We start from the raw sequence: 26,505 nt of genomic DNA, 5'->3' as shown, positions 1-26,505 counted from the left end.
ACACTCTGCTCTGGTCACCAGTGCTACATGCTCTAGGGGTGCCCTTTATGTGGGCTGTGTGGGCCCTTTTATTGTAGCAGGGCCAACTACTACAAGTAGGCTGGTAGGTGGCTGTCCCACATTCCAGTTGGCTGCCAGGCCCTGCCTTGTACAGTGGCTGCCAGCCCACTGGTGGGAAGGCTTCGGTCCTGGCACAGCTTGGCCAGGGGCACCTTGGGGCTAGTGCTGGCCTACTGGTGGGTGGGGCTTGGTCCTGGGGTGGCTCTAGTTCGTAACTTTCAAGGTGAAGATATAATCATTAGACTTGGGAACTCTGTGTAAGTTGGGCAGGGGAGACAAGTAAATAAATATGACTGGCAGTAATCTCCATGGACACAGCATACCCTATGCCCACTATCCTGTTCTACCTGTATCATTTCAGGTACCAGAAGATAAACATATGCAACCTCTTATAAAGCAAAAAATAAACATGGAAATAATGAAAAAAGACAAAAAGGAGAGCTATTTGAAGTGTCTGGGGTATTTGTGAGATAAAATAGGATATTATCTCCCTTCATTTCTGGAAAGCCTGAACACAATTTTTTCTTAAAAAAGCAAAACAAAAGGCAGTATTAACTTAAGATAATATTAACAAATATTTATCTTTTCTAGTCACTCACTCATCCTTAACCCTTGTCATTCAGTTCCTAGTAAAACAATCCTTTGAAAGTCACTAAGATCTTCCAAATATTATATTCAATAGACTTATCTCCATTCTCAAATTTTTTCCCATCTGTATCATTGACATTATTAAGTACCTTTCCCTTTTTGAAAATTTTATATCCTGTGGTTCCACTCACACAAAGAAATCCTTCTTAATAAGTAATTAATTAAATTTCTCAACATATGTTATCAATTTCTGTGTTGTTGTTTCTTCTATGCCATGCCTTCCCTTTGGACTTACTAATTTTTTTAAATTAATTAATTAATTTATTGGCTGTGTTGGGTCTTTTTTGCTGCATGCAGGCTTTCCTCTAGTTGCGTTAGGCGGCGGCTACTCTTCGTTGTGGTGCTTGGGGTTCTCGTTATGGTGGCTTCTCTTGTTGCAGAGCACAAGCTCTAGGCGCAGGAGCTTCAGTAGTTATGGCGCATGGGCTCAGTAGTTGTGGCTTGCAGGCTCTAGAGTGCAGGCTCGGCAGTTGTGGCGCACGGGCTTAGTTGCTCCATGGCATGTGGTATCTTCCCAGACCAGGGCTCACACCCATGTCCCCTGAATTGGCAGGCAGATTCTTAACCACTGTGCCACCAGGGAAGTCCCTGGACTTACTAATATTACAGAGGCATATTCCATGATAATATTTTAGTGAGAGACTGTAAGTGGTAAACGCCCTAAGTTTTTGTATGTCTGAAAAAATCTCTATTTTTCCCTCATTCTTGAGGGAGAGTTTAACTAATACACACTTCATGTTCAATTTCACTTTTTACCTCTGCATTTAGAATATACTACTCCATTCTCTTCTAACAGATTTTTTTTGAAGATGTAAAGAATTGCCCATCTAAAGATGGGTCCTGTCGGACACTCCAAAACATACAATCAGTCCAGCAGAAATCCATCAAAAGATTAAAATAGTATATCTGGGACACCAAGCATGAGCAGGACAAGAGGCTCTGCCCCTTCATCTCCAGTCCCACCTCCTACCAAAGTGATAGCTTCCAGCAAACCTTGGGGAAAGACTGACTCATGCTCATGTCAGATCCAGCTCTTCCAACAAAGCCACTGGGTACAAACAGACAGTACAGGTACATTCCCACACAAGGACACTCCTTCAAGACCACAATAGGTAACTATTTCAAAAAATTTCACAGAGACAGAGAAAGTTAAGCAAAATGAGAAGACAGAGAAATTTTTCAATTGAAAGAACAAGAGCAAACTCCTGAAAAAACAATTAATGAAACAGAAATGAATAATTTACCATATAAAGAGTTCAAAGCATGAGTAATAAGAATGCTAGCTGAATAAGGGAAAATAATAGATAAACACAATGAGAATTTTAACAAGGAACTAGAAAATATAAAAAAGAACCAGTCAGAACTGAATACAATAATGGAAATGAAAAACACATGAGAAGGAATTAACAGCAGACTGGATGATACAGAAGAACTCATAAGTGATCTGGAAGATAGAATAATGGAAATCAGCCATAAGAACAGCAAAAAGAAAAACAAATTTTTAAAAATAGTCTAAGGGACCTCTGGGACAACAACAGAGTACCAACATTCACATTATAGGGGGGCCCAAAAGAAGAAGCGATAAAGGGCTAAAAAATGCATTTGATAAAATTATGGCTGAAAAGTTCCTGAACCTGAAGAACAGATAGTGAGGTACAGGAAGCACAGAGGGTCCCAAACAAGATGAACCCAAACAGACATCATCAAAGACACATCATAATTAAAATGACAAAAGTTAAAGATAAAGAGATAATTTGAAAGGCAGCAAGAGAAAAACAGAGTCATATACAAGGGAAGCCCAATAAGGCTATTTTTCTGCAGAAAATTTGCAGGCCAGAAGAGAGTGGCATGGTATATTTAAAGTGCTAAACATGGAAAACCTCCAACTGAGGAAAATCTACCCAGCAAGATAATCACTTAGAATTGAAGTAGAGATAAAGAACTTCTCAGACAAGGAAAAACTAAAAGAGTTCATCAATATTGAACCTACCCTAAAAGAAGTGTTAAAGGATCTACTCTAAGTGGAAAAGAAAAGGCTACAACAAGAAATATCTATAGGAAAGGAAAAATCCCACTAGCAAAGGCAAATATATAGTAAAGGCTGAGGATGAATCAGATAAATAAGCTAGTATTAAAATACAAAAAAATGTAAAAATCAACTATAACTACAACAAACAATAAAGGGATAAACATGAAGGTTAAAATATATCAAGAACAAAAAATGTGAGAGAAGGGAGTAAAAATGGTAGATCTTTCAGAATGTGTTTGAACTAAAATGACTACTAGTTTAAAACAAGTAGACATATTTATAGTCAACGTATATGAACCCCATGGTAATCACAACAAATTAAAAACCTACAATAGATACACAAAAACAAGACAGAAAGGGACACAAGCATATCACTAAAGAAAATCATCAAACCACAAGAACCTAAAGAAAAGAACAGTAAAGAACTACAAAAACAACTAGAAAATAAGTAGCAAAAGGGCAATAAGTACATATACCTATCAATAATCACTTTAAATGTCAATGGACTAAATGCTCCAATCAAAAGACATAGGGTGGCTGATTGGATAAATTTTTTAAAAAGACCCATTTACACACTGCTTATAAGAGACTCACTTCAGAACTAAAGGCACACACAGACTAAAAGTGATATAATTGAGAACGATATTTCATGGAAATGACAAGAAAGAAGCAGGAGCAATACTCATATCAGACAAAAAAGACTTTAAAACAAAGTCTATAACAAAAGATGAAGAAGGGCAATAGATAATGATAAAGGGATCAATACAAGAAGAGAATATAACATTTGTTAACATATATGCACGTAATATAGGAGTACCTAAACATATAAGGCAAATACTAGCAGACATAAAGGGAGAAATTGACAGTAACACAATAATAGTGGGGGACTTTAACACCCCACTTACGTCAACAGACAGATCATCCAGACATAAAATCAATAAGGAAACATCAGTCTTAAATGACATATTATAAAATAGATAGCTAGTGGGAAGCAGCCACATAGCACAGGGAGATCAGCTGGGTGCTTTGTAACCACCTAGAGGGATGGGATAGGGAGGATGGGAGGGAGACACAAGAGGGAGGAGATATGGGGATATATGTATATGTATAGCTGATTCACTTTGTTATAAAGCAGAAACAAACACAGCATTGTAAAGCAATTATACTCCAATAAAAATGTTTAAAAAAATGACATATTAGACCAACTGGACTTAATAGCTATCTACAAGACATTCCATCCAAAAACAGTAGAATACACATTCTTTTCAAATGCACATGGAATGTTCTCCAGGGTAGATCACCTGCTAGGCCACAAAGCAATTCTCAACAAATTTAAGAGGATAGAAATTATAGCAAGCATTTTTTCTGACCACAGTGATATGAAACTAGAACTCAATTATAGAAAGAAAAATGGGAAAAACACAAACATGTAGAGACTAAACAACATGCTACTAAAAAACTATTTGGTCAATGAAAAAATGAAAAAGAAAATCAGAAAATACCTGAAGATAAATGAAAATAGAAACACAATTTTCCAAAATCTATCAGATACAGCAAAAGCAGTTCTAAGAGGGAGGTTTACAGTGATATAGGCCTAGCTCAGTGAGCAAGAAAAATCTCAAATAAACAATCTAACTTACTATCTAAAGGAATTAGAAAAAGAAGAACAAACAAAGCCCAAAGTCAGCAGAATGAAGGAAATAATAAAGTTCATAGAGGAAATAAAATAGAGACCAAAAAAATTGAAAATATCAATGAAACCAAGAGATGGTTTTTTGAAAAGATAAACAAAATTGATAAAGTTTTAGCTAGGCTCATCAAGAAAAAAAGAGAGAGAATCCAAATAAACAAAATAAGAAGTGAAAGAGGAGAAATAACTGATATCAGAAATCCAAAAAGTCATGAGAATACTATGAACAGTTATACGCCAAAAAATTGGACAACCTAGAAGAAATGGATCAATTTCTATAAACATACAACCACCCAAGACTGAATCAGGAAGAAATAGACAATCTGAACGGACCAATCAATAGTAGTAAAACTGAACTTGTAATAAAATAAATATATAAATAAATAAATAACACAACTCTCAGCAAACTCCATGACCAGACAGCATCAGAGGGGAATTCTACCAAATATAAAAAGGAGAGCTAATACCTATCTTTCTCAAACTAGTCCAAAATATTGAAGAGGAGGCAACACTCCCATTTTCATTCTACAAGGCCACATTACCATTAATTATTATTAATTAATTACCATTACCCTGACACCAAAACCAAAGACACTACAAAAAAGAAAATTACAGGCCAACATCTCTGATGAATATAGATGCAAAAATCCTCAACAAATATTAGCAAGCTGAATTCAACAATATACAAAAAGGATCATACACCATTGTCAGGTGGGATTTATTTCAGGGATGCAAGGATGGTTCAATATCTGCAAATCAATCAATGTGATACACCACATTAACATAAGGAAGGATGAACAGGACCAGAGGACATAAGCAAGCTCAATGAAGAGGTTACTCAGACTCTCATGCCACTCACCAAGGTTGCACTATAACACCATTCTCAGCTCATACCAATGGTTATATAGGGCTTCTTGTATAAAATGTTAAAGGAAGAGGGAAAAGCCTGTGGTTTTATGGATAGGTTTATGGGTAGGCTGCCTAGATAAACAGGTTCTAGTTGGAAATGCAAAATAGCTGCATGACAATCATTCAACTGAATGACAGTGAAAAGCAAAATTTTCTCCATGAGTGAAGCTTTGAACTGTGCACCTAATGATCTACTTTGTGTGGTGCTCTATAAATTCCTTAAGGCTGAAAGCTGTACGTCTTCTTTGAATTCTCCTCTATTATCCACTGTTATCAGTCAAAATCCTTAGTTTTAAGATAACATAAAACTCAGTCAACCTACTTATGCATTAAAAAAAGGCAGGTGAGATTTTATGATAAGGATACAGGAATATTTTATAGAACTCCAGGAATGAAGACAGGCCTAAGGAAAATTCTATAAACATAAATTGGAACTGCATTTGGATTCTTAATCTCATCTCTGTTCCTGAGTGATTTCCTCTCTCTCTCTTTTCTTTCCTTTTCTCTATACACTGACACACTGACATTTTCTGCTTCTCTACTAGAAATGGTATGTGAAAAATGGCAAATCTATTATCTCTCAAAGTTATATGTGTGTGTGTGTGTGTGTGTGTCATGGTCCACCATCTGAGAGACTGAATTTTTAAAATTTGGTGTAAATATAGATTCCCATGAATAATAAAAACAAAAAACCTCTAACTGGCCCAGCTGGAATCAAGTGCCTATTCTGCATCTAATCAAATTGTGTAAAGTACAAAGTCAAGAGTTGTGTTATTAAAAATGGTTGCTAGAGGCTCAGCATTGATTCTAAAGGAGAATTAGGTCATTGTTAGCTGAACAATGGACATACTCTATCATTCTCATTTTCCCAGTTCTCCTGACTAGAAACCTTAGTCAGCTTTGGTTTACCCTTCTCTTTTATTTACTATATAGTTCTTTCACCATGAACTATTCCATTCTTCTTTCAAAATTACTCTTTTATCTATTCCATCTCCATTCCTACTTCCTTTATCATTTTCCAAAATGACAGTCCAAAAAAAGGACATTTATTGTAAAATCTGCATCTTTTAACTACTAAATAAAGATAAATTTTTTTTTTTCTCGTTATAGACTACTGGTGTTTCTGCATTACTGGCTTGTGTTTTGGACTGAATTGTGTCCCTACCACCACCCAAACTCATACGTTGAAGTGCTAACCCGTGATATGATTATATTTAGAGACAGGGTCTTTAAAGTGGAGATTCAGGTTCAATAAAGTCATTAGGGTAGAGCTCTAATCCAACAGAACTGGTATTCTTATAAGAAGACAAAGAAACAGCAGGGATGTTTGCACACATAGGAAAGGCGTGTGAGGACACAGTGAGAAGGCTGTCTGCAAACCAAGGAGAGAGGCCTCAGGAGACACTAAACCTGTCAACACCTTCATCTTGGATTTCTAGCCTCCAGACAAAGCAAATTTCTATTAAGCCATCCACTCCATAGTATTTTATTATGGCAGCCCTGACTAACCAGCGGTTTGCCTCTGTGTTCATTATTCAGTTTTCTTTCATTTTATTCTGGTAAGAGCTCACTAAACATTGACTATTCGCTTTTTACACAAATATTTTCCCCAATTTATTTTCCCCTTCATCTTTTTGTTTTGTTTCACATACTGAAGTTGTTTCAGTGTAGTCAAATTTTTCAGACCTTTTCTTACGGTTGCTGCATTTGAAATCATGCCTAGAAAGTTCTTCCCATTCCCAGAATTATATTTATATTCACCCATATTCTCTTACTATTTTTTTTGTCTCATCTGAATTTTATTTTTAGTGCATGATGTAAGATCCAGATCAATTCTTTTTTCACATAGCCAACCAATTATCCCTGTACCACTTACTCATTTTCCCATTTATTTAAAACCTACTTTTATCATACCCTAAATATTTATATGCACTTAAAACTCCTACTGCTTCTTACTTATGACATTCATTCATTCAATAGTTCATTTTGGAGATTATATTTTTCCACATTTATCATTAAAGAAAAAGAATTTTCTACGAAATTCAAGAAACATTATTTCGGGTGACTCAAATTACTTAAAAAATTATGGTGGGAAAGTTTTTAAATTAAAATACTAACATATAATTGTTTTTAGCTAATAATAAACATCAAAATAAATATATACAAAACTACTTCACCCAGTAATGAGCCAAATGAAGGGGGGGGGGGGTACCATCTGATTTAATTGAATTATACTAATCAGAAATAAAAGAAAAATGATAGAGAAGAAACTACCTGAAGATTGTCAGTTGGCTTGTTCAGGCTCCTTTCAAGAGAATAGTTGTCCTTTTTTTTTTAAATTAGTTATCCAAAAATAAATTTTTTTCCTCATGGTATAGGAGGGCTATTTTTGTACATCATTACTTATTGGTAAGAAGAAAACCTACTTAATGCAGGTCACTGGGTTAAGGATTCTGTTGTTGTCCCAAGCAAAGGGTATAGACAAGAACTAAGGAGTACAGGCCCTGCAATGTCCATGTTGTATGTGCTTTGCTACCGCTTGAGTTTCGCCTGTCCTTATTCAGGGCCAGAACCATTCCAGGAATTTTAGAGAAAATTCGACAGACTTGAAAAGCATGCCAAAGCTTTAGCTATTACTACTATCCATTATTTTCTGTTTTCCATATGGCAAACACTTTATAACCACATTGCAAATGTGAATGTATTATCAATACGGCTTTATAGACGATGAAAATGAGATTCGAGGAATCATAAACTTCCAAGATCAAACTGGTAAAGAGCATTTCATTCCAACACAAATCTCTGGCGATCCATGGTGCTGCGCGGTCCAAAAAGCTGTGCCCAAGTGAAATGGTAAAGTCAGACAAAAGGAAAGACAAAGCTGTGACAATCGCAGACTGGCATCTGAGAAAGATAAAAGCGCCACGGGGCCTATCAGGAAGCTTCCAAGGTAGGCAAGGTACGTGGCCGGCCTAGGCCGAGGGAGCGCGTGGAAATGGGAGCTCACTGAGAGGGAGGCCGCAGCAAAACCTCGCTACGGTTTTTGAAGGCCGGAAGTTAAACAAGTTAAAAACCAGAGCGACCCGCTCAGCCAACCACTTGTAAAAGAAACGCGTTAAGACGCTCCGCAAGGAGTAAGTACCTCGCGCCACGAGCTCCTAGATCTCCACGCCCATCCCGGCATTCTTTGCGCCGCGCAGGCGCAAGCCCTGACGCGCTTGGGCCCCTGCGGCCGCCGTCGGCTCTGAGTTGCTATGGAAACCCAGCTGCCCGCACTATGTCTTTGCAACAGGCCCCTCAGTCCCGGGTATTCGTGGAACTGGTTCCCTGGGCTGACCGGGGCCGGGAGAACTATCTGCTCTCGGGCGGAGAGACGCTGCCCGGCCTCCGCCGCCCTCTCTCCTCAGCGCAGGCCCAGACTGCCACCCGCGAGGTGCATGTAAGCGGCACTGCGGAGGTGTCTGCGACCCCCGACCGGGCGCAGGTGGTCGTGCAGATGAGCAGCACCAAGGAGGCAGCGGCCGAGGCCAAGAAGAGCGTTTGCCGCCGCCTGGACTACGTCACGCAGACCCTCCAGCAGCAGGGCGTGCAGGTGAGGGGTCCGCGGGCGAGGAGCTTCTAGGCTGCCCAAGAAAACCCGGCGGCGGAGGTTGGGGGGTGGGGAGCGTCTGGGACACTTTTGTATCATCGGTGGCATTAGAAGGCGCGAGGACCTGGCAGAGTGAATCTCTGGCCCATCCTTCTTGATGAAAGTAATTATCAGCTGCAGAGACTTGTAAAATAAAAGAATTCAAATTAAATGGGGTTTTATTTGGCGATATTTGCTGCAATAATTTTGTTTTTAATGTTGAAATGACGAAGTGTTAAACTTGAAACATTAGATGTAAATGCTTGCCTAAGTAGTGTGCTAGACACTAAATCATTGTTTTTTTTTTATTCTGCACCACGGAATTAGCAAGTGAAAAACAGGGCTTGCTCCGAAACTGGTAAAGCTTTTTTTTTTTTTAACATCTTTGTTGGAGTATAATTGCTTTACAGTGGTGTGTTAGTTTCTGCTTTGTAGCAAAGTGAATCAGTTATACATATAAATATATTCCCATATCTCTTCCCTCTTCCATCTCCCTCCCTCCCACCCTCCCTATCCCACCCCTCTAGGGGGTCACAGAGCACCGAGCTGATCTCCCTGTGTTATGAGGCTGCTTCCCACTAGCTATCTCTTTTACGTCTGGTGTATATATGTCCACGCCACTCTCTCACTTTGTTCCAGCTTACCCTTCCCCCTCCCCGTGTCCTCAAGTCCTTTCTCTAGTAGGTCTGCATCTTTATTCCCGTCTTGCCCCTAGGTTCTTCTGACCATTTTTTTTTAGATTCCATATATATGTGTTAGCATACAGTATTTGTTTTTCTCTTTCTGACTTACTTCACTCTGTATGACAGACTCTAGGTCCGTCCACCTCACTACAAATAACTCAGTTTCCTTTCATTTTATGGCTGAGTAATATTCCATTGTATATATGTGCCACATCTTCTTTATCCATTCATCTGTCGACAGACACTTTGGTTGCTTCCATGTCCTGGCTATTGTAAACAGAGCTGTAGTGAACATTGTGGTACATGACTCTTTTTGAATTATGGTTTTCTCAGGGTATATGCCCAGTAGTGGGATTGCTGTGTTGTAAGGTAGTGCTATTTTTAGTTTTTTAAGGAACCTCCATACTGTTCTCCATAGTGGCTGTATCAATTTACGTTCCCACCAACAGTGCAAGAGGGTTCCCTTTTCTCCACACCCTCTCCAGCATTTATTGTTTGTAGATTTTTTGATGATGGCCATTCTGACCGGTGTGAGATGATATCTCATTGTAGTTTTGATTTCCATTTCTCTAATGATTAATGATGTTGAGCATTCTTTCATGTGTTTGTTGGCAATCTGTATATCTTCTTTGGAGAATGTCTATTTAGGTCTTCTGCCCATTTTTGGATTGGGTTGTTTGTTTTTTTTTGATATTGAGCTGCATGAGTTGCTTATATGTTTTGGAGATTAATCCTTTGTCAGTTGCTTCATTTGCAAATATTTTCTCCCATTCTGAGGGTTGTCTTTTCATCTTGTTTATGGTTTCCTTTGCTGTGCAAAAGATTTTAAGTTTCATTAGGTCCCATTTGTTTATTTTTGTTTTTATATCCATTTCTATAGGAGGTGGCTCAAAAAGGATCTTGCTGTGATTTATGTCATAGAGTGTTCTGCCTATGTTTTCCTCTAAGAGTTTGATGGTGTCTGACCTTACATTTAGGACTTTAATCCATTGTAAATTTATTTTTGTGTATGGTGTTAGGGAGTGTTCTAATTTCATTCTTTTACATGTAGCTGTCCAGTTTTCCCAGCACCACTTATTGAAGAGGCTGTCTTTTCTCCATTGTATATTTTTGCCTCCTTTATCAAAAATAGGGTGACCATATGTGCATGGGTTTATCTCTGGGCTTTCTATCCTGTTCCATTGATCTATATTTCTGTTTTTGTGCCAGTACCATACTGTCTTGATGACTGTAGCTTTGTAGTAGAGTCTGAAGTCAGGGAGCCTGATTCCTCCAGCTCCATTTTTCTTTCTCTAGATTGCTTTGGCTATTCGGGGTCTTTTGTGTTTCCATACAAATTGTGAAATTTTTTGTTCTAGTTCTGTGAAAAATGCCATTAGTAGTTTGATATGGATTGCATTGAATCTGTAGATTGCTTTGGGTAGTATAGTCATTTTCACAATGTTGATTCTTCCAATCCAAGAACATGGTATATCTCTCCATCTGTTTCTATCATCTTTAATTTCTTTCATCAGTGTCTTATAGTTTTCTGCATACAGGCCTTTTGTCTCCTTAAGTAGGTTTATTCCTAGGTATTTTCTTCTTTTTGTTGCAGTGGTAAATGGGAGTGTTTCCTTAATTTCTCTTTCAGATTTTTCATCATTAGTGTATAGGAATGCAAGAGATTTCTGTGCATTCATTTTGTATCCTGCCACGTTACCAAATTCATTGATTAGCTCTAGTAGTTTCCTGGTAGCATCTTTAGGATTCTCTATGTCATCTGCAAACAGTGACAAGTTTACTTCTTCTTTTCCGATTTGGATTCCTTTTATTTCTTTTTCTTCTCTGATTCCTGTGGCTAAAACTTCCAAAACTATTTTGAATAATAGTGGTGAGAGTGGACAACCTTGTCTTGTTCCTGATCTTAGAGGAAATGGTTTCAGTTTTTCACCATTGAGAACGATGTTGACTGTGGGTTTGTCATATATGGCCTTTATTATGTTGAGGTAAGTTCTCTCTATGCCTACTTTCTGGAGGGTTCTTATAAATGGGTGTTGAATTTTGTCAAAAGCTATTTCTGCATCTATTGAGATGATCATATGGTTTTTCTCCTTCAGTTTGTTAATATGGTTTATCACATTGATTGATTTGTATATATTAAAGAATCCTTGCATTCCTAGGATAAACGCGAGGTGATCATGGTGTATGATCCTTTTAATGTGCTGTTGGATTCTGTTTGCTAGTATTTTCTTGAGGATTTTTGCATGTATGTTCATCAGTGATATTGGCCTGTAGTTTTCTTTCTTTGTGACATCTTTGTCTGGTTTTGGTATCAGCGTGATGGTGGCCTCATAGGGTGAGTTTGAGAGTGTTCCTCCCTCTGCTATATTTTGGAAGAGTTTGAGAAGGATAGGTGTTAGCTTTTCTCTAAATGTTTGATAGAATTTGCCTGTGAAGCCATCTGGTCCTGGGCTTTTGTTTGTCAGAAGATTTTTAATCACAGTTTCAATTTCAGTGCTTGTGATTGGTCTGTTTATATTTTGTATTTCTTCCTGGTTCAGTCTCAGAAGATTGTGCTTTTCTACGAATTTGTCCATTTCTTCCAGGTTGTCCATTTTATTGGTATATAGAGTTGCTTGTAGTAATCTCTCATGATCCTTTGTATTTCTGCAGTGTCAGTTGTTACTTCTTTTTCATTTCTAATTCTGTTGATTTGAGTCTTCTCCCTTTTTTTCTTGATGAGTCTGGCTAATGGTTTATCAATTTTGTTTATCTTGTCAAAGAACCAGCTTTTAGTTTTATTGATCTTTGCTATCATTTCTTTTTCATTTATTTCTGGTCTGATCTTTATGATTTCTTTCCTTCTGCTAACTCTGGCGTTTTTTTGTTCTTCTTTCTCTAATTGCTGTAGATGTAAGGTTAGGTTGTTTATTTGAGATGTTTCTTGCTTCTTGAGGTAGGATTGTATTGCTATAAACTTCCCTCTTAGAACTGCTTTTGTTGCATCCCATAGGTTTTTGGTCATCGTGTTTTTATTGTCATTTGTTTCTAGGTATTTTTTGATTTCCTCAGTGATCTCTTGGTTATTTAGTAGTGTATTGTTTAACCTCCGTGTGTTTGTATTTTTTACAGAATTTTTCCTGTAATTGATATCTAGTCTCATAGCATTGTGGTCAGAAAAGATAGTTGATACAATTTCAATTTTCTTAAATTTACCAAGGCTTGATTTGTGACCCAAGATATGATCTATCCTGGAGAATGTTCCATGAGCACTGGAGAAAAAATTTTATTCTGTTGTTTTTGGATGGAATGTCCTATAAATAGCAATTAAGTCCATCTTGTTTAATGTATCATGTAAAGCTTGTGCTCCCTTATTTATTTTCATTTTGGATGATCTGTCCATTGGTGAAAGGGGGGTATTAAAGTCCCCTACTATGATTGTGTTACTGCCGATTTCCCCTTTTGTGGCTGTTAGCACTTGCCTTATGTATTGAGGTGCTCCTATGTTGGGTGCATAAATATTTACAATTGTTATATCTTCTTGGATTGATCCCCTTGATCATTATATAGTGTCCTTCTTTGTCTCTTGTAATAGTCTTTATTTTAAAGTCTATTTTGTCTGAGATGAGAATTGCTACTCCATCTTTCTCTTGATTTCCATTTGCATGGAATATCTTTTTCCATCCCCTCACTTTCTGTATGTGTCCCTAGGTCTGAAGTGGGTCTCTTGTAGACAGCATATGTACTGGTCTTGTTTTTGTATCCATTCAACCAGTCTATGTCTTTTGGTTGGAGCATTTAATTCCTTTACATTTAAGGTAGTTATCGATATGTATGTTCCTATTACCATTTCTTAATTGTTTTGGGTTCGATTTTGTAGGTCTTTTTCTTCTCTTGTGTTTCCTGTCTAGAGAAGTTCCTTTAGCATTTGTTGTAAAGCGGGTTTGGTGGTGCTGAATTCCCTTAGCTTTTGCTTGTCTGTAAAGGTTTTAATTTCTCCACTGAATCTGAATGAGATCCTTGCTGGATAGAGTAATCTTGCTTTTAGGTTTTTCCCTTTCATCACTTTAAATATGTCCTGCCACTCCCTTCTGGCTTGCAGATTTTCTGCTGAAAGATCAGCTGTTAACCTTATGGGGATTCCCTTGTATGTTATTTGTTGTTTTTCCCTTGCTGCTTTTAATATTTTTTCTTTGTATTTAATTCTTGATAATTTGATTAATATGTGTCTTGGTGTGTTTCTCCTTGGATTTATCCTGTATGGGACTCTCTGTGCTTCCTGGACTTGATTGACTATTACCTTTCCCATATTAGGGAAGTTTTCAACTCTGATCTCTTCAAATATTTTCTCAGTCCCTTTCTTTTTCTGTTCTTTTTCTGGGACCCCTGTAATTCCAATATTGGTGCATTTAATGTTGTCCCAGAGGTCTCAAAGACTGTTATCAGTTCTTTTCATTGTTTTTTCTTTATTCTGCTCTGCAGTAGTTATTTCCACTATTTTATCTTCCAGGTCACTTATCTGTTCTTCTGCCTCTGTTATTCTGCTATTGATTCCTTGTAGAGGATTTTTAATTTCGTTTGTTGTGTTGTTCATCATTGTTTGTTTGCTCTTTAGTTCTTATAGGTCCTTGTTAAATGTTTCTTGTATTCTCCATTCTGTTTACAAGATTTTGGATCATCTTTACTATCATTATTCTGAATTCTTTTTCAGGTAGCTGCCTATTTCCTCTTCATTTGTTAGGTCTGGTGTGTTTTGACCCTGCTCCTTCATCTGCTGTGTGTTTCTCTGTCTTCTGATTTTACTCAGCTTACTGTGTTTGGAGTCTCCTTTTCTCAGGCTGCAAGTTCGTAGTTCCCGTTGTTTTTGCTGTCTGCCCCCGGTGGCTAAGGCTTCCTGGTTGAGGGGACTGGTGCCTGTGTTCTGGTGGATGAGGCTGGATCTTGTCTTTCTGGTGGGCAGGACCACATCCAGTGGTGTATTTTGGGGTTTCTGTGACCTTATTATGATTTTAGGCAGCTTCTCTGCTAATGAGTGGGGTTGTGTTCCTGTCTTGCTAGTTGTTTGGCATAGGGTGTCCAGCACTGTAGCTTGCTGGTTGTTGAGTGGAGCTGGGTCCTAGCACTGAGATGGAGATTTCTGGGAGAGCTTTTGTCCTTTGATATTACGTGGAGCTGGGAGGTCTCTGGTGGACCAGTGTCCTGAACTCGGCTCTCCCACCTCAGAGACACAGGCCTGACTCCCCACTGGAGCACCAAGACCCTTTTGGGAAGTCTGAGGTCTTCTGCCAGCGTTCAGTAGGTGTTCTGTAGGAGCTGTTCCACATGTAGATGTATTTCTGATGTATTTGTGGGGAGGAAGGTGATCTCCACGTCTTACTCGTCCGCCATCCTGAAGGTCTTTCCCCTGGTAAAGCTTTGCATAAATTGATACTTCGGTATTTTTACACAAACAGTAATGTGGGGCCTGGGAGGGGGTGCGGAATTGCACCCATTTTCGTTTTATAAAGACTCAAAAAATTTCTCCAAATTTTTTCGTTTTAGCTTAAAGAGAAAATTAAGCCAGTATATTGTAGATGCCACATATATGAAATATTTCTGCTTACCAGAGATGTCCGTGAGACACATAGCTAAATAAATCTTGCTTTAAGCTTACTTCTAAGAAAAGGAGAAAAAAATGAACCAGCCTTATTTAATCAGCACAACAGCCCTGTTAGGCCGGTTTTAATATCCCCACTTTCCAGATTTAAGGAGGTTAAGTAATGCTCTGAACTTCAGCCAGGGCTGTATTTGAACTTCTGTGTTCCTGGAACCAAAATCTAGGTTTCTTCCAACTAGCCTAGGCTCCAGATAATTAGAATGAAAGAGAATGAGAAAGCACAGCATGGGTCACTGTCTCAGTTCGCTCATTTTAGAGAGTAGGACTCTAAAGGCCAGAGCTGTGATTTATGCCCTCCCAACATTGAGTTCATAAAAGTGCTTTTGTTAGAAATGACACACCCTGAAAAAACAAGTCTTTATTTTAGGGAGAAAATATATTTGTACTGTATTTATAAACATAGAGTTATTTAAAAAGACATTTTGAAAAGCTGTCTCTAAATGATTTTACAGTTTAGAAGAATTCTAATGCTAATTATAAATTATGTGAATAAAGTGAATTAATATATAGAAAAATATTTTCTCACAAAAACTTCTGCCAGTGCTACAGGCCTGTTTGAATAATATAACTAATTCTTAAGTTATTTACTTAAAATGTATACTGAGTTCACATGGCTGTAACTTCTAATATGTAAAACCAAATAAATGACTACATCCAATTTATAATTACATTTAAACTTAGTGTTCAAGACAAGACATACAAAGGTCATTAATCTCCCAGTTATCTCTGCTGATGGAGGAAAGCAGTCATGTAAATAATTTGTTCAGTAGATGTGCAAAAATTCATTTATATTACTTTTCAGGATGAATTATAATGTGTCTTCACAAAGTCTTTATTCATTTTAAACTTTAAAATCTGGGTTTATAAACATCACTCCCCTGCTTAAAGGGCCCCTCATATTCCAAATTCTTTTGCTTAATAGATGGAGCCTAACTTTCTGTCATTTCCTGTCATCTCTCTCCCCTCGTTAACTAACTGACTCCCATTTTTTCCTTTAAAATCCAGCCCAAGTTCACCTCCTTAGCACTTTTTTCCTAACGTAACAGTAGTCCCTGCCATACCACACTCCATTCCCCACCTTTTATAAAACGTATCACTCTATATTATAATTGTTGCTTTCCTTGTCTCTCCTCCAAATTCTAAAGCTCTCCAGAGCACAGACAATTTTTTCTCTTGTTTGCTTTGTATTGATGGATTATGTTTCATACACATCACATAATGTGTACTTAGAAAATGGTTTTTAAATGAATAAAAGAAAAAAATGAATGAAGCACTAAATGAATAAACTATTAGTTCAACAATCGTGTAGATCATATAGTTTTATGGTGATATATAGTTTCACATGTGAAGGCATAACCCTCATTTTTAGTGTTGTTTTCATGGAAAAATGTTTTAAAGTTCTAAGTAGTATTTACCATTCAACCATAAAACATTTATTAAGCATTCCCTATCACTTCATTTTTAAATAGCATTTAACACAACATGTAATTATTTTGTTTTCTGGTTTGTATGTTCCCCCCATAAGCTGTAAGCTCCAATGTTTGCCTATTCACAATTGTATTTTTTGATAAATGTGTAATGGATGCCTCAGGCATGTTGCTAGACACCAGGAATAGAGAATGAGTAAAACTTAGCACTGTGCTGAAGGAGTCTCATTATAGGACTAGACTAATATGTAGCGTTGTGATGAAAGTATGTACATGATACAGTACAGCAGAGTAAGAAAGGAAATAATGCTCATTTTACTTGAGAAATTCCAGAAAGATTTCATAGTGGAAGTGACACTTGTATCAAGTCTTAAACAATGGCTGAAGGGAAAGCATTTCAGTTCCACACTAGAATGCAGCAAGTGTATGTGTTCAGAGCACTATATGCAGTTCAGCATGGCTAGAACACAGGAGTGCCTGGAGAAAATGGAGGGGAATTAAGAGATCAGACTGAGGAAGAAAGCTGTAGGCAGAGCATGGAGGAAGGCCTTGTGTGCCATACTGAGGGGTTGGATATTATTGATAATAAAAAACTGCTTACTATTGCTAGACTTTTTACAAATGTTATCTCATTTGATATTCACTCCTACTATATGAGACTGGTATCTCAGTGGCTGTTTTACAGATGAGAACTCTCAGGACCAGAGTGATTATTAGCAGGTAGCTTGACCAAGATCACACAGGTAGGAAGTGGTAGAGTTTAGACTCCAGTCAAGAACTTTGACCTCAGAGCCCACGCTCTTTAACCACTATAGCATGTTGCTGCTTTATTGTCTTGGCAGCAGGTGATTGAGTTTCAGGTAGGGGATGCAGCAGATGCTATTGATACCCCACATTTGTATCCCTTGGCTCTTCACATTTGTGTGCATACAGGCCCACCTTATATCTGCCAACCTCAACTTGTCTTTGTGGCCAGAGAAATGCCATACACTAATTAGATTAGATTTGATTTCTGCCCATTTTTTAACGTAATTCTGTGGCAAGTTAGATGTGTAATCCTGAATGGTTTAGACCTGTCAGGGCTTACCTTGAACCACATAGTTGCTGCTCAGAGAGAGTAGGGGCAGAATGTAGACATGAGGATTCCATATTGTTTGTTGTGCCTATTGTTTTGAAATGTTACTGGTATTATATTTGTGGTATTCAGACATTCTTTATTTCAGATTATTTTAGTTCTTTTGGTCACCTTGTTGTGTTAGTACCACATTAAATTATTACATCTTTGTAAAACACTTGTAGGGCAAGTTCTCCCCTCATTACTCTTCTACTGGAAAGGTTTCCTGTCTGCAAGGGACATGTCAAATGACACCATGGGGATATTATCAGGAAATCCAGACAGTGGAAAATTCTACATTTTATTCTATAAATAAAAGATCTGTTCATATTTTGTATTGTTTATATATTAATTTCAGGAGAATTGCTGAGTTTACAGTATTTGTCCTAGTCCATTTATTCGAGCTTATTTTCTGTAAACTTTTATGGTTTTCTTTTGTTTACCCTTTTTAAGTTTATTCCTATAATAACATGGGGTTTTTATGGCTATTTAGAATGTTACCTTGCTTCTTTCATAGATTTAAATAGTTATTCTTATATTGACCATTTTGTATTTTAAAACTCTGTCTTTTGTATTTAAATATAAAATATCAGTAGCTTACTTGGGAAAACTAAATGGACTAGGTTTGTATATTTTAATATTTTTTAGTTTATCACCAGTATGGCAGGATTTCCCAATCTCGGCACTATTATTAACATCTTGGAGTAGATAATTCTTTGTTGGGAGGGGCTGTCCTGTGCATTGTAGAATATTTTAGCCGCATTCCTGGCCACTACCTATAAGGTGACCAACTTATCCCAGTTTACCTGGGACTGTCCCAGTTTTACAACTGAAAGCCCCATGTCTCAGGAATCTCCTCAGTTCCTGGTAAACAAGGATACTTGTTCACCTTGTCTAATCACTGCATCACAGCAATGTACTCTCCCAACCCATTGTGACAATCAAGTATATCTCCAGACACAGCAAATGTCCTGTGGGGAGCAAAAGCACCCTCTGGTTGAGTTGAACTGCCCTATAGATAAACAAAAAAATCTCATGCTTTGTGTGGGATCCCACCAGCTAAACACATCAGGAATATATCTATAGTGAAACAAATTTAGGTTTATTTAGCATGATGTAGCAAACAAGAATGCATCTCAAAGGACTTTAAGAGTGTTTCAAAAAGGGGGAGTAAGGAGAGACCTCTTATAGGTTTTGGACTTGTGCTGTGAGTGGTTCTAAGGAAGGATCAGTGAAGAAGGGGCAGTTTGGTGATTGGCTATTTTATTCATTTGTTTCACAGGAAACCCAGAGGATTAAAGTTAGGACAGAGTTGGCTTCTGTAAAGGCAGCAATCAAGCAGAGAAAGAATGTTAATCACTTTCGCTGTTGCAGTTCAGTTAGTTTCTGTTAGAAACTTTGGTTCTGTCTGTGTCCTGTTGAAAACTGTTTATGTTCTGCTTAGAACTTCTCAGTCTGATTACCAAGAGGCAATTTTTATTTCCTCATTCCCTATAATATTTGGAATTTCAATGTTTATTAAATATGTTACTACATTTATAAGCAAGGTAACTGTCTTACATATATTGCTTTTAAACTACACACATTTGCTTTAAGAGTCACTGGGATAAACTAAACGAAGTTGCTTCTAAGAATTTTTTCTTTCTCAGAGAGAAAAACACTAGGGGTATAAATGCAATTCAGTAGCGTTAGGAGAGTCTTTTCAACAAATGGTGCCGTAACAGTTGAATGTCCATATGCAAAAAGTGAACCTCAACAAGTACTTCACATCTTATACAAAAATGTGTTCAAAATGGATCATAGGCCTAAATGTAAAACGTAAAGAAGAAAAAAGTAAAGGAGAAAATCTATGTGACCTTGGGTTTGAAAATGACTTTTTAGTTACATTACCAAAAGCACAATCCATGAAAAAACTAACAAAAATGTAAATTGAACTTTATCTAAATTAAAAACTTTTGCTCTGTGAAAGAAATTGTTAAGAAAATGAAAAGAAAATCCAGTTGCCAAAACTTGGAAGCAACAAAGATGTCCTTCAGAAGCTGATTGGATAAATAAACTGACAATGGAGTATTATTCAGTGCCAAAATGAAATGAGGTATCAAGCCATGAAAAGACATGGGAAAAATTTAAATGGATGTTACTGAGTGAAAGAAGCCAATCTGAAAAGGCTACATATGGTAATGTTTCAACTGTATGTCATGTCTACAAAAGGCAAACTATAGAGACATTAAAAAGATCAGGGTTTGGCAGAAAGGGAAGAATAAAGAGTCAGAGCACAGAGAATTTTTAGGGTGTTGAAAATACTCTGTTTGCTACAATAGTGGTGGATACATATTATGATACATTTGTCCAAACCCACAGAATATACACCACCAAGAGTGAACCCTAATGTAAACTATGGACTTTGGGTGATCATGTTGTGTCAATGTAGATTCATCAGTTGTGACCAATGCGCCACTCTGGTGGGGATGTTGATAATGGGGAGGCTGTGCATGTGGGGGGCAGGGGGCGTATGAGAAATCTCTATACTCTCCACCTAATTTTGCTGTGAACCTAAAACTGCGCCAAAAAAATAAAGTCTTAAAAAAGACATTCTACAGACTGGGAGAAAATAATTTGTAAATTACATATCTGATAAAGGACTTGCATCAAGAATATATAAAGAACTCAATTCAATAATAAAAAAACAAGTAGCTCAATTAAAAAGCACAAAATATCTGAACATATACTTCACCAAAGAATATATACAGATGGCAAGTAAACACATGAAAAGATCCTCCACATCGTTTGTCATTAAAGAAATGCAAATTAAAACCACAATGAGATGGTACTATGCACCGATTAGAATGACTGAAATCCAATATCATTGATGATAGCAAATGCTGGCAAAGATGTAGAACAACAGAAATTTTCATTCATTTCTGGTGAGATTGCAAAATGGTACAGCCACTTTGAAAGACAGTCTTAGTTTCTTATAAACTTAGACTTACCGTAGGAACCATTAACCCACAAGAGAATCAAAGACTTATGTTCACATATAAATTTGTACAAGCAGTTTATAGCGGCTTTATTCATAAATTGCTAAAACTAAAACTTTAGAACTTGGAAGCAACCAAGATGACTTCAACAGGGGAATGGATAACTGTTACATCCATGCATTGGAAAATTTTTCAGCAATAAAGAGGTACAGGCTATTGATTGACAGAATAACATGGGCAAATCTTAGATATTATAAGTGAAAGAAGCCAGATCCAAAAGGTTTATATTTTATGATCCATTCATGTGACATTCTGGAAAAGGGAAAACTATAGGGACATAAATCAGTGGACAGGGGTTGTTGGATGGCAAAGTTGTTGACTATAAAGGAGATGCACAGAGGAACTTTTCAAGGGAAAGAACTATTCTTTGTGGTTCTGGGGTGGTGAATACATTTGTCAAAACCCATAAAACTGTAAATCACAAAGAGTGAACATTAATGTATGCAAATTGAAAAAAAAAAAGACATCAAAAAAAGATCAATTCCAGGACAAAATCCAGACTGTGACAGATGAACCTAACTTTATTACAAATGAGTGAAATAACTGCACTGAACATGGGGGTGGGAGGTGAGAGGAGTATCCTAAGTAAGTCTGGAAAATTATGTTTTACTAGAAACTAAGGATAAAGATGAAAGATACGTAAATACTATCCTCTAGTTAGTAAATTTGTTTTCCAGGGGGATGCTGGTTAACAGTTCTGAAACTGCTTTATATGTATAGTAGGCTTGAAAAATAGTAAGTGGTTGGTGGGTAATGGGAGCCAGGTTTCTCACTATTGTAGAGGGAAGTTACAGATAAGAAAGGAAGGTTAGAATGAACTCTGTGGTTCTTAATGAGAGTTGGAAACATCAAGATGAACTCATGTTTAGCTTAGAATATGTGCAGATGGATAGATACAGAAACAATTGTAGATACATGTGTATATGTGAGTGTGTACACATAAATGTATTATCAAACTCTGTCCACTGAGAGGGCCTACACAGAATGACACTTGTGTAGTGGTGAGCAGTCTTAACACCCAGGTCTTGGTTCTAAATAGCAATCTCAAAGAAAAGATGGTAAGCTTCTTAGTGAAGTGGCTGATTCTAGGGCTGGGCAGGGAAACCACAACATGAGCCTATAGCATCTTGCACCAGAAAGTCAGGAAGTGCACAAAAAATAAAAGGATGGATGGATGTCACAGGGATATAAGATCCAACCTGAAAGAAATCTCAATAGCCAAAGCTAGACCAATTTGAGCAGCAAAATAAATAATGTAGTATTTATTGAGTGAATATGGGCTAGACTTAGTGACTTGCCTTCTATGAATAAAGCATGGAAAGGGAAAAATAGTAACTTTACAGTAAAGGACCCTGTCAGACATTACCTTAACCAAGTGATCAAGGTTAACATCATGAGTAATGTCACATGGATATCATGTACCCCCCTGATATGTTGCAATGAGAAGGGCACTTCACCTCTGTGATATTCTTTCCTAAAACCTATAACCGTGGTCTGACCATGAGGAAGAGCTACCAAACAAACCCAAATTGAGGGACATCCTGCAAAATACCTGACCAAAACTTTCAAGGTTATGAAAACAAGAGAAGACTGAGAAATTCTCTTAGATTAGAGGAGGCTAAGGAGACATGATGAATTAATGCAATGTGGTATCACGGATTGGATTCTGAAATAGTAAAAGAACATTAATAGAAAAATTGGTGAAATGCAAGTAAAGTTTGGAGTTTAGTTAATGGTTATATACCAATGATGGTTTTTTAGTTTGACAGATGGTAATAAAAGATAATAACATCAGAGAAATCTGAAACTGAGGTATATAGAACTCTATACTATCTTAGCAACTTTTCTGTAGATTTTAATTTTTTCTAAAATAAAAGTTATTAAAAGGTTACAGAACAGCATGTAGAGTATAATTTCATTTATGGAAAAGTCTATACATAGATAGACTATACATAGATATGTTTATATGCATTGATAGATGACTTAAAATGTTTACTGAAATTTTAATAGTAATGGGTTTAGAGACTTATTACTTTGTTCTTTTCTCTAGTATTAGATATTCATTAATTAGCATATATTATTTTTATAAAAGCAATAACATTGTTAAGTGCAACAGTAAAAGATACTTTCTTTTCAGCTACCTTTCCTAAAATAATTTCTCTAATAATTTTTTAATCAGAAGTTTTATATGTATTTATCAAGTAAAGTGGGGGAAAAAAATGAAAAAAAGACATCCAAGAAAATAGAAGATATGTTTACATGTCATAAGAGAATATTAAATGACAAAAATGCTTTGTGTTTCAAGTTTCATGTTTTCAACTTCAAGCAATGTATACAGTACTGGTTTATTTTATCTATATCCATATTGTAATTTTTCTACAATGAGTAAATATTATGTTCATCATAAAAAATGAATATTTTCATGGTAACAGACATCAGAGCTATAATTAGAACTTAAGTTCAGATTTTCAGGTTAAAGCTTTTTAGAATTTTCTAGGTCATGTAATGGCTTGAAATTAGTATATATCTTAAAATTCAGGTGCAGCTAAATCCCTTACCAAATAACTTATAATTAAATCATTATTGGGCATAATATTCTTTATTTAGCATATATTTTTAAAGATACAAAAATTTATAAAATATAAGTTCTGTCTATCCCCAAGGATGGGAGTAGGTCAAGAGTTCATTTCGCTAAATTTTAAAACCCTTTTGAAATGTAAATAAGAAATTTAACTTTTTAATCAGAATTATATAACCTATACTTACCCAGAGAATCAAAAAGCATTAATATTACTTTTCTAAGAACAGACTGGCTTGGGTCCAGTATTTCAGGAAATATTTATATCATAATGGTATAGCATCTGTGTTTGCTGAGTGCCTTCTATGTCAAGCATTTTATTTACAACTTTTCATTAAATCCTCAAAACAGTCCCATGTGATCTTGGGGTAACAGCAGTGAGTGGCAGCTTGAAGCAAGATCTTAATTTCTTGCCTGGGAATCGAACCTGGGCTGCCTGGGTGAAAACCAGGAATCTTAACCACTAGACCACCAGGGGCTAGTGGCTAGAAGCAGAGCCCTGGCTCTTGACCTCTTTGAAAAACGAATTTTACAGAGACGAAGGTTGTAAAGCAGACACAGTTTATTAGAAGCACAGTACATGTGGTAGAGCACAAAGAAAAGCAGTTTATTTAGGACAGAAGCAAAGCAGAGCTACACACTCAGAGAAGAGTGTGGGCATCTTCACTAATAAAGAGCGCTAAAGGAGTGGTTTAAATTCCTTATGTAGGGGCCATCTTCCGGGTCTTTGTTTTCCTCTGGCCAGTCATCTTGCTTGTTCCCCATATCCGATCTGACTCAGGGTCCTGTCTAATGTGCATGCGCATCTTTTGGCCAAGATGGATTCCAGTGTGAGGGTATCTAGGAGACTGGCAGAATATGTTATGCGTTAGCGCCCCCTCCCTTTTTGATCCCCTAGGAACTTTTCTGTACATGTGCAGTTGGGGAGGTCTCCTTGACCTGAAGAATGAAAGACGTGGTCATCTTATCTTTTTACTGCAGCAGAGCTTAGTTCCTCTCTGCTCCTGCTGTTATCTTTTTCCTTGAAATGTCGTCGGGGGCCAGGGTGTGGTAGGGAGACAAGCTCCAATTGCTCAGTCTGACACACTCCAGCTTGCTCAGCCTGGGGCCAGTCTACCTCCTACCTCACATGTAGTGTAACCTAATTTTATAAATGTGGATGGAAACTAAATCTCAAAAAAGTTGAGTAACTTGCCCCAAGTTGTATACTATACGTTCAGTAAATTTGTATTATTTGTAAATTAAACATTTTTAAAACTCTGACATTCCTACAACACTCAGAATGCTTTATGTACAAATAATTCTTCATATATATATGTATACACCACCCTAAGTTCATAGTTTTTGTACTAGCTAATGTAAAAATGACTACAGGTGTAGTGACAATTATGATGAAATTTCAGCAAATATGTGTAAGTTTCTGAATTTATTTTATGTTACTTTTAGGAAAGTTTTAAAACACCAGGCAAACCAGTTCTTTCTGCATATTTTGTCATACTGGTTTATATTTGGTTTATGCTTTATGTTTTAGAGTAATTGCATTTAGTAACCAAACATTTAGTAATCATACTCTTGTACTTTCTGTTTCAGTCAGAAAATGTAACTGTGACAAAGGATTTTCAAAGGGTAGAAAATGCTTATCACATGGAAGCAGAGGTATGTACTTATCTTAAATAATTGGAAACAGCATGACTTTGTGGGGACAGTTTGCATTTAATTTTATTCTTGAAACTCAGTGTATACGAGAAATGCTTCTCATGGTATTGATAAAAGATTATTTTTCTCAATCATTTCTGGTATTACATATCTGGGTGAGCTTTTAAAATAAATTTAATGAGATTTAAGAGAAGTTGTTTTGAAATGGAATAAAAATAGCAGAGGGAAGTAGCATAATTGCCACCTGAATAAAATTTTAGTAATGTTATCATCTAGTGAGCAGGAAACACTACAGGAGAAAAATTTCTTCTCCTCAGATAAATAGCAAATTAATAGTCATAGAATAAAGGATTGAAAGACTTTTCAACATTCTTTTGTTTCACAATGCAATTTTATTGTTTTGTGTTCAGGTTTATTTAAAAATAAAAACTACTCAACCTTTGCACAAATTAAAAAGAACAAAATATTTTTGGACACTCAATTAATGAAAACATTTAGTTCCTAAAACTGTCGAGCTTTTTACTTATGTTTAAAGATTTTATGATCAGGATTTTATGAAATCAGAGTATGTTATATGTACTTGCGGCTAGGTTACAAGACTGCTCTCTCTTCCTGGTTCCAAACATCTTGGGGTATTTTGGGGCAGTCAGGCTGCCTCCTTGCCTGAAAACAAGCAAGAATGAGATTAGAACAGAATATTGTTTATCTAATCAGAGAATCTTTGCCATTAGAGGCGGAAAATACCTCAAGAAATCACCTAGTCCTACCTTCAGGCAGATAATATATTATTTTTTCTAATTTTAAGGGTGTGACCTTAGGCTTAGATAGCTTAGGCTCAGATTTTTCAAAGATCATATTACGAGAATTAGAATGGAAATTAGGATCCTGGCTTCTTACCTCTTGAGATGGTAATTTCCACAACACACTGTTGTCCCTATACTTACTTTAATAAATTTATAATTTCTTCACTTAAAATTTAACTATCTTATGATGATTTTAGGGATCCATTTGGCAAATGTTATTCTGTAGTAGTGGGGACCAAAACATACCTTTCAAAACAGGATGAAGAGTGGTCTGGTAAGATTCCATATTATGGCAGTCAAAGACTGGGAGTTGTTCTAGCGCTCCTCCAGTAGTTATTACCTGTTTGGACTTCAGGTTGTAGTGAACACAGATGGGCTCTGGTTATCTTAGTTAATGGGGTTTGTTGTGAGGGTACACTAGTAAGTACACTAGGAGGAAAAGGAACAGTCCCAGCAAACATTCAGCCAGGCTTCATGGAAAACTGGAAAGTTTTTCAGACTGATTTATTCTAGGGACTGACCCACCAGGTACAGAGTGTGCTTTAGAGCTGCTTATTTTGTTGTAAGACATGGCTAAGTGAGGACTTGGCTAAACTCTGCTCCTCGT

The 26,505-nt window shown here is 36.8% G+C and overlaps 1 protein-coding gene across 1 annotated transcript in view; it reads left to right on the top strand.

Moving 5' to 3' along the window:
* Positions 1-8,513: 8,513 nt before the first annotated feature.
* IRAK1BP1 (interleukin 1 receptor associated kinase 1 binding protein 1) overlaps positions 8,514-26,505 on the top strand; it is a 34,103-nt gene continuing 16,111 nt past the window's right edge. The window contains exons 1-2 of the mRNA XM_082474277.1: positions 8,514-8,928; positions 25,030-25,095. Of these exons, the coding sequence (XP_082330403.1) occupies positions 8,614-8,928; positions 25,030-25,095 (381 nt within the window). The 5' untranslated portion in view covers positions 8,514-8,613. The remainder of the gene's footprint in view (positions 8,929-25,029; positions 25,096-26,505) is intronic.

Source organism: Balaenoptera physalus (assembly GCF_965194825.1).
Source record: "Balaenoptera physalus genome assembly, chromosome: 9".
Lineage (NCBI taxonomy): Eukaryota > Metazoa > Chordata > Mammalia > Artiodactyla > Balaenopteridae > Balaenoptera > Balaenoptera physalus.
Note: the sequence above shows the minus strand (reverse complement) of the source record. Positions and strands in the feature narration are given on the sequence as shown.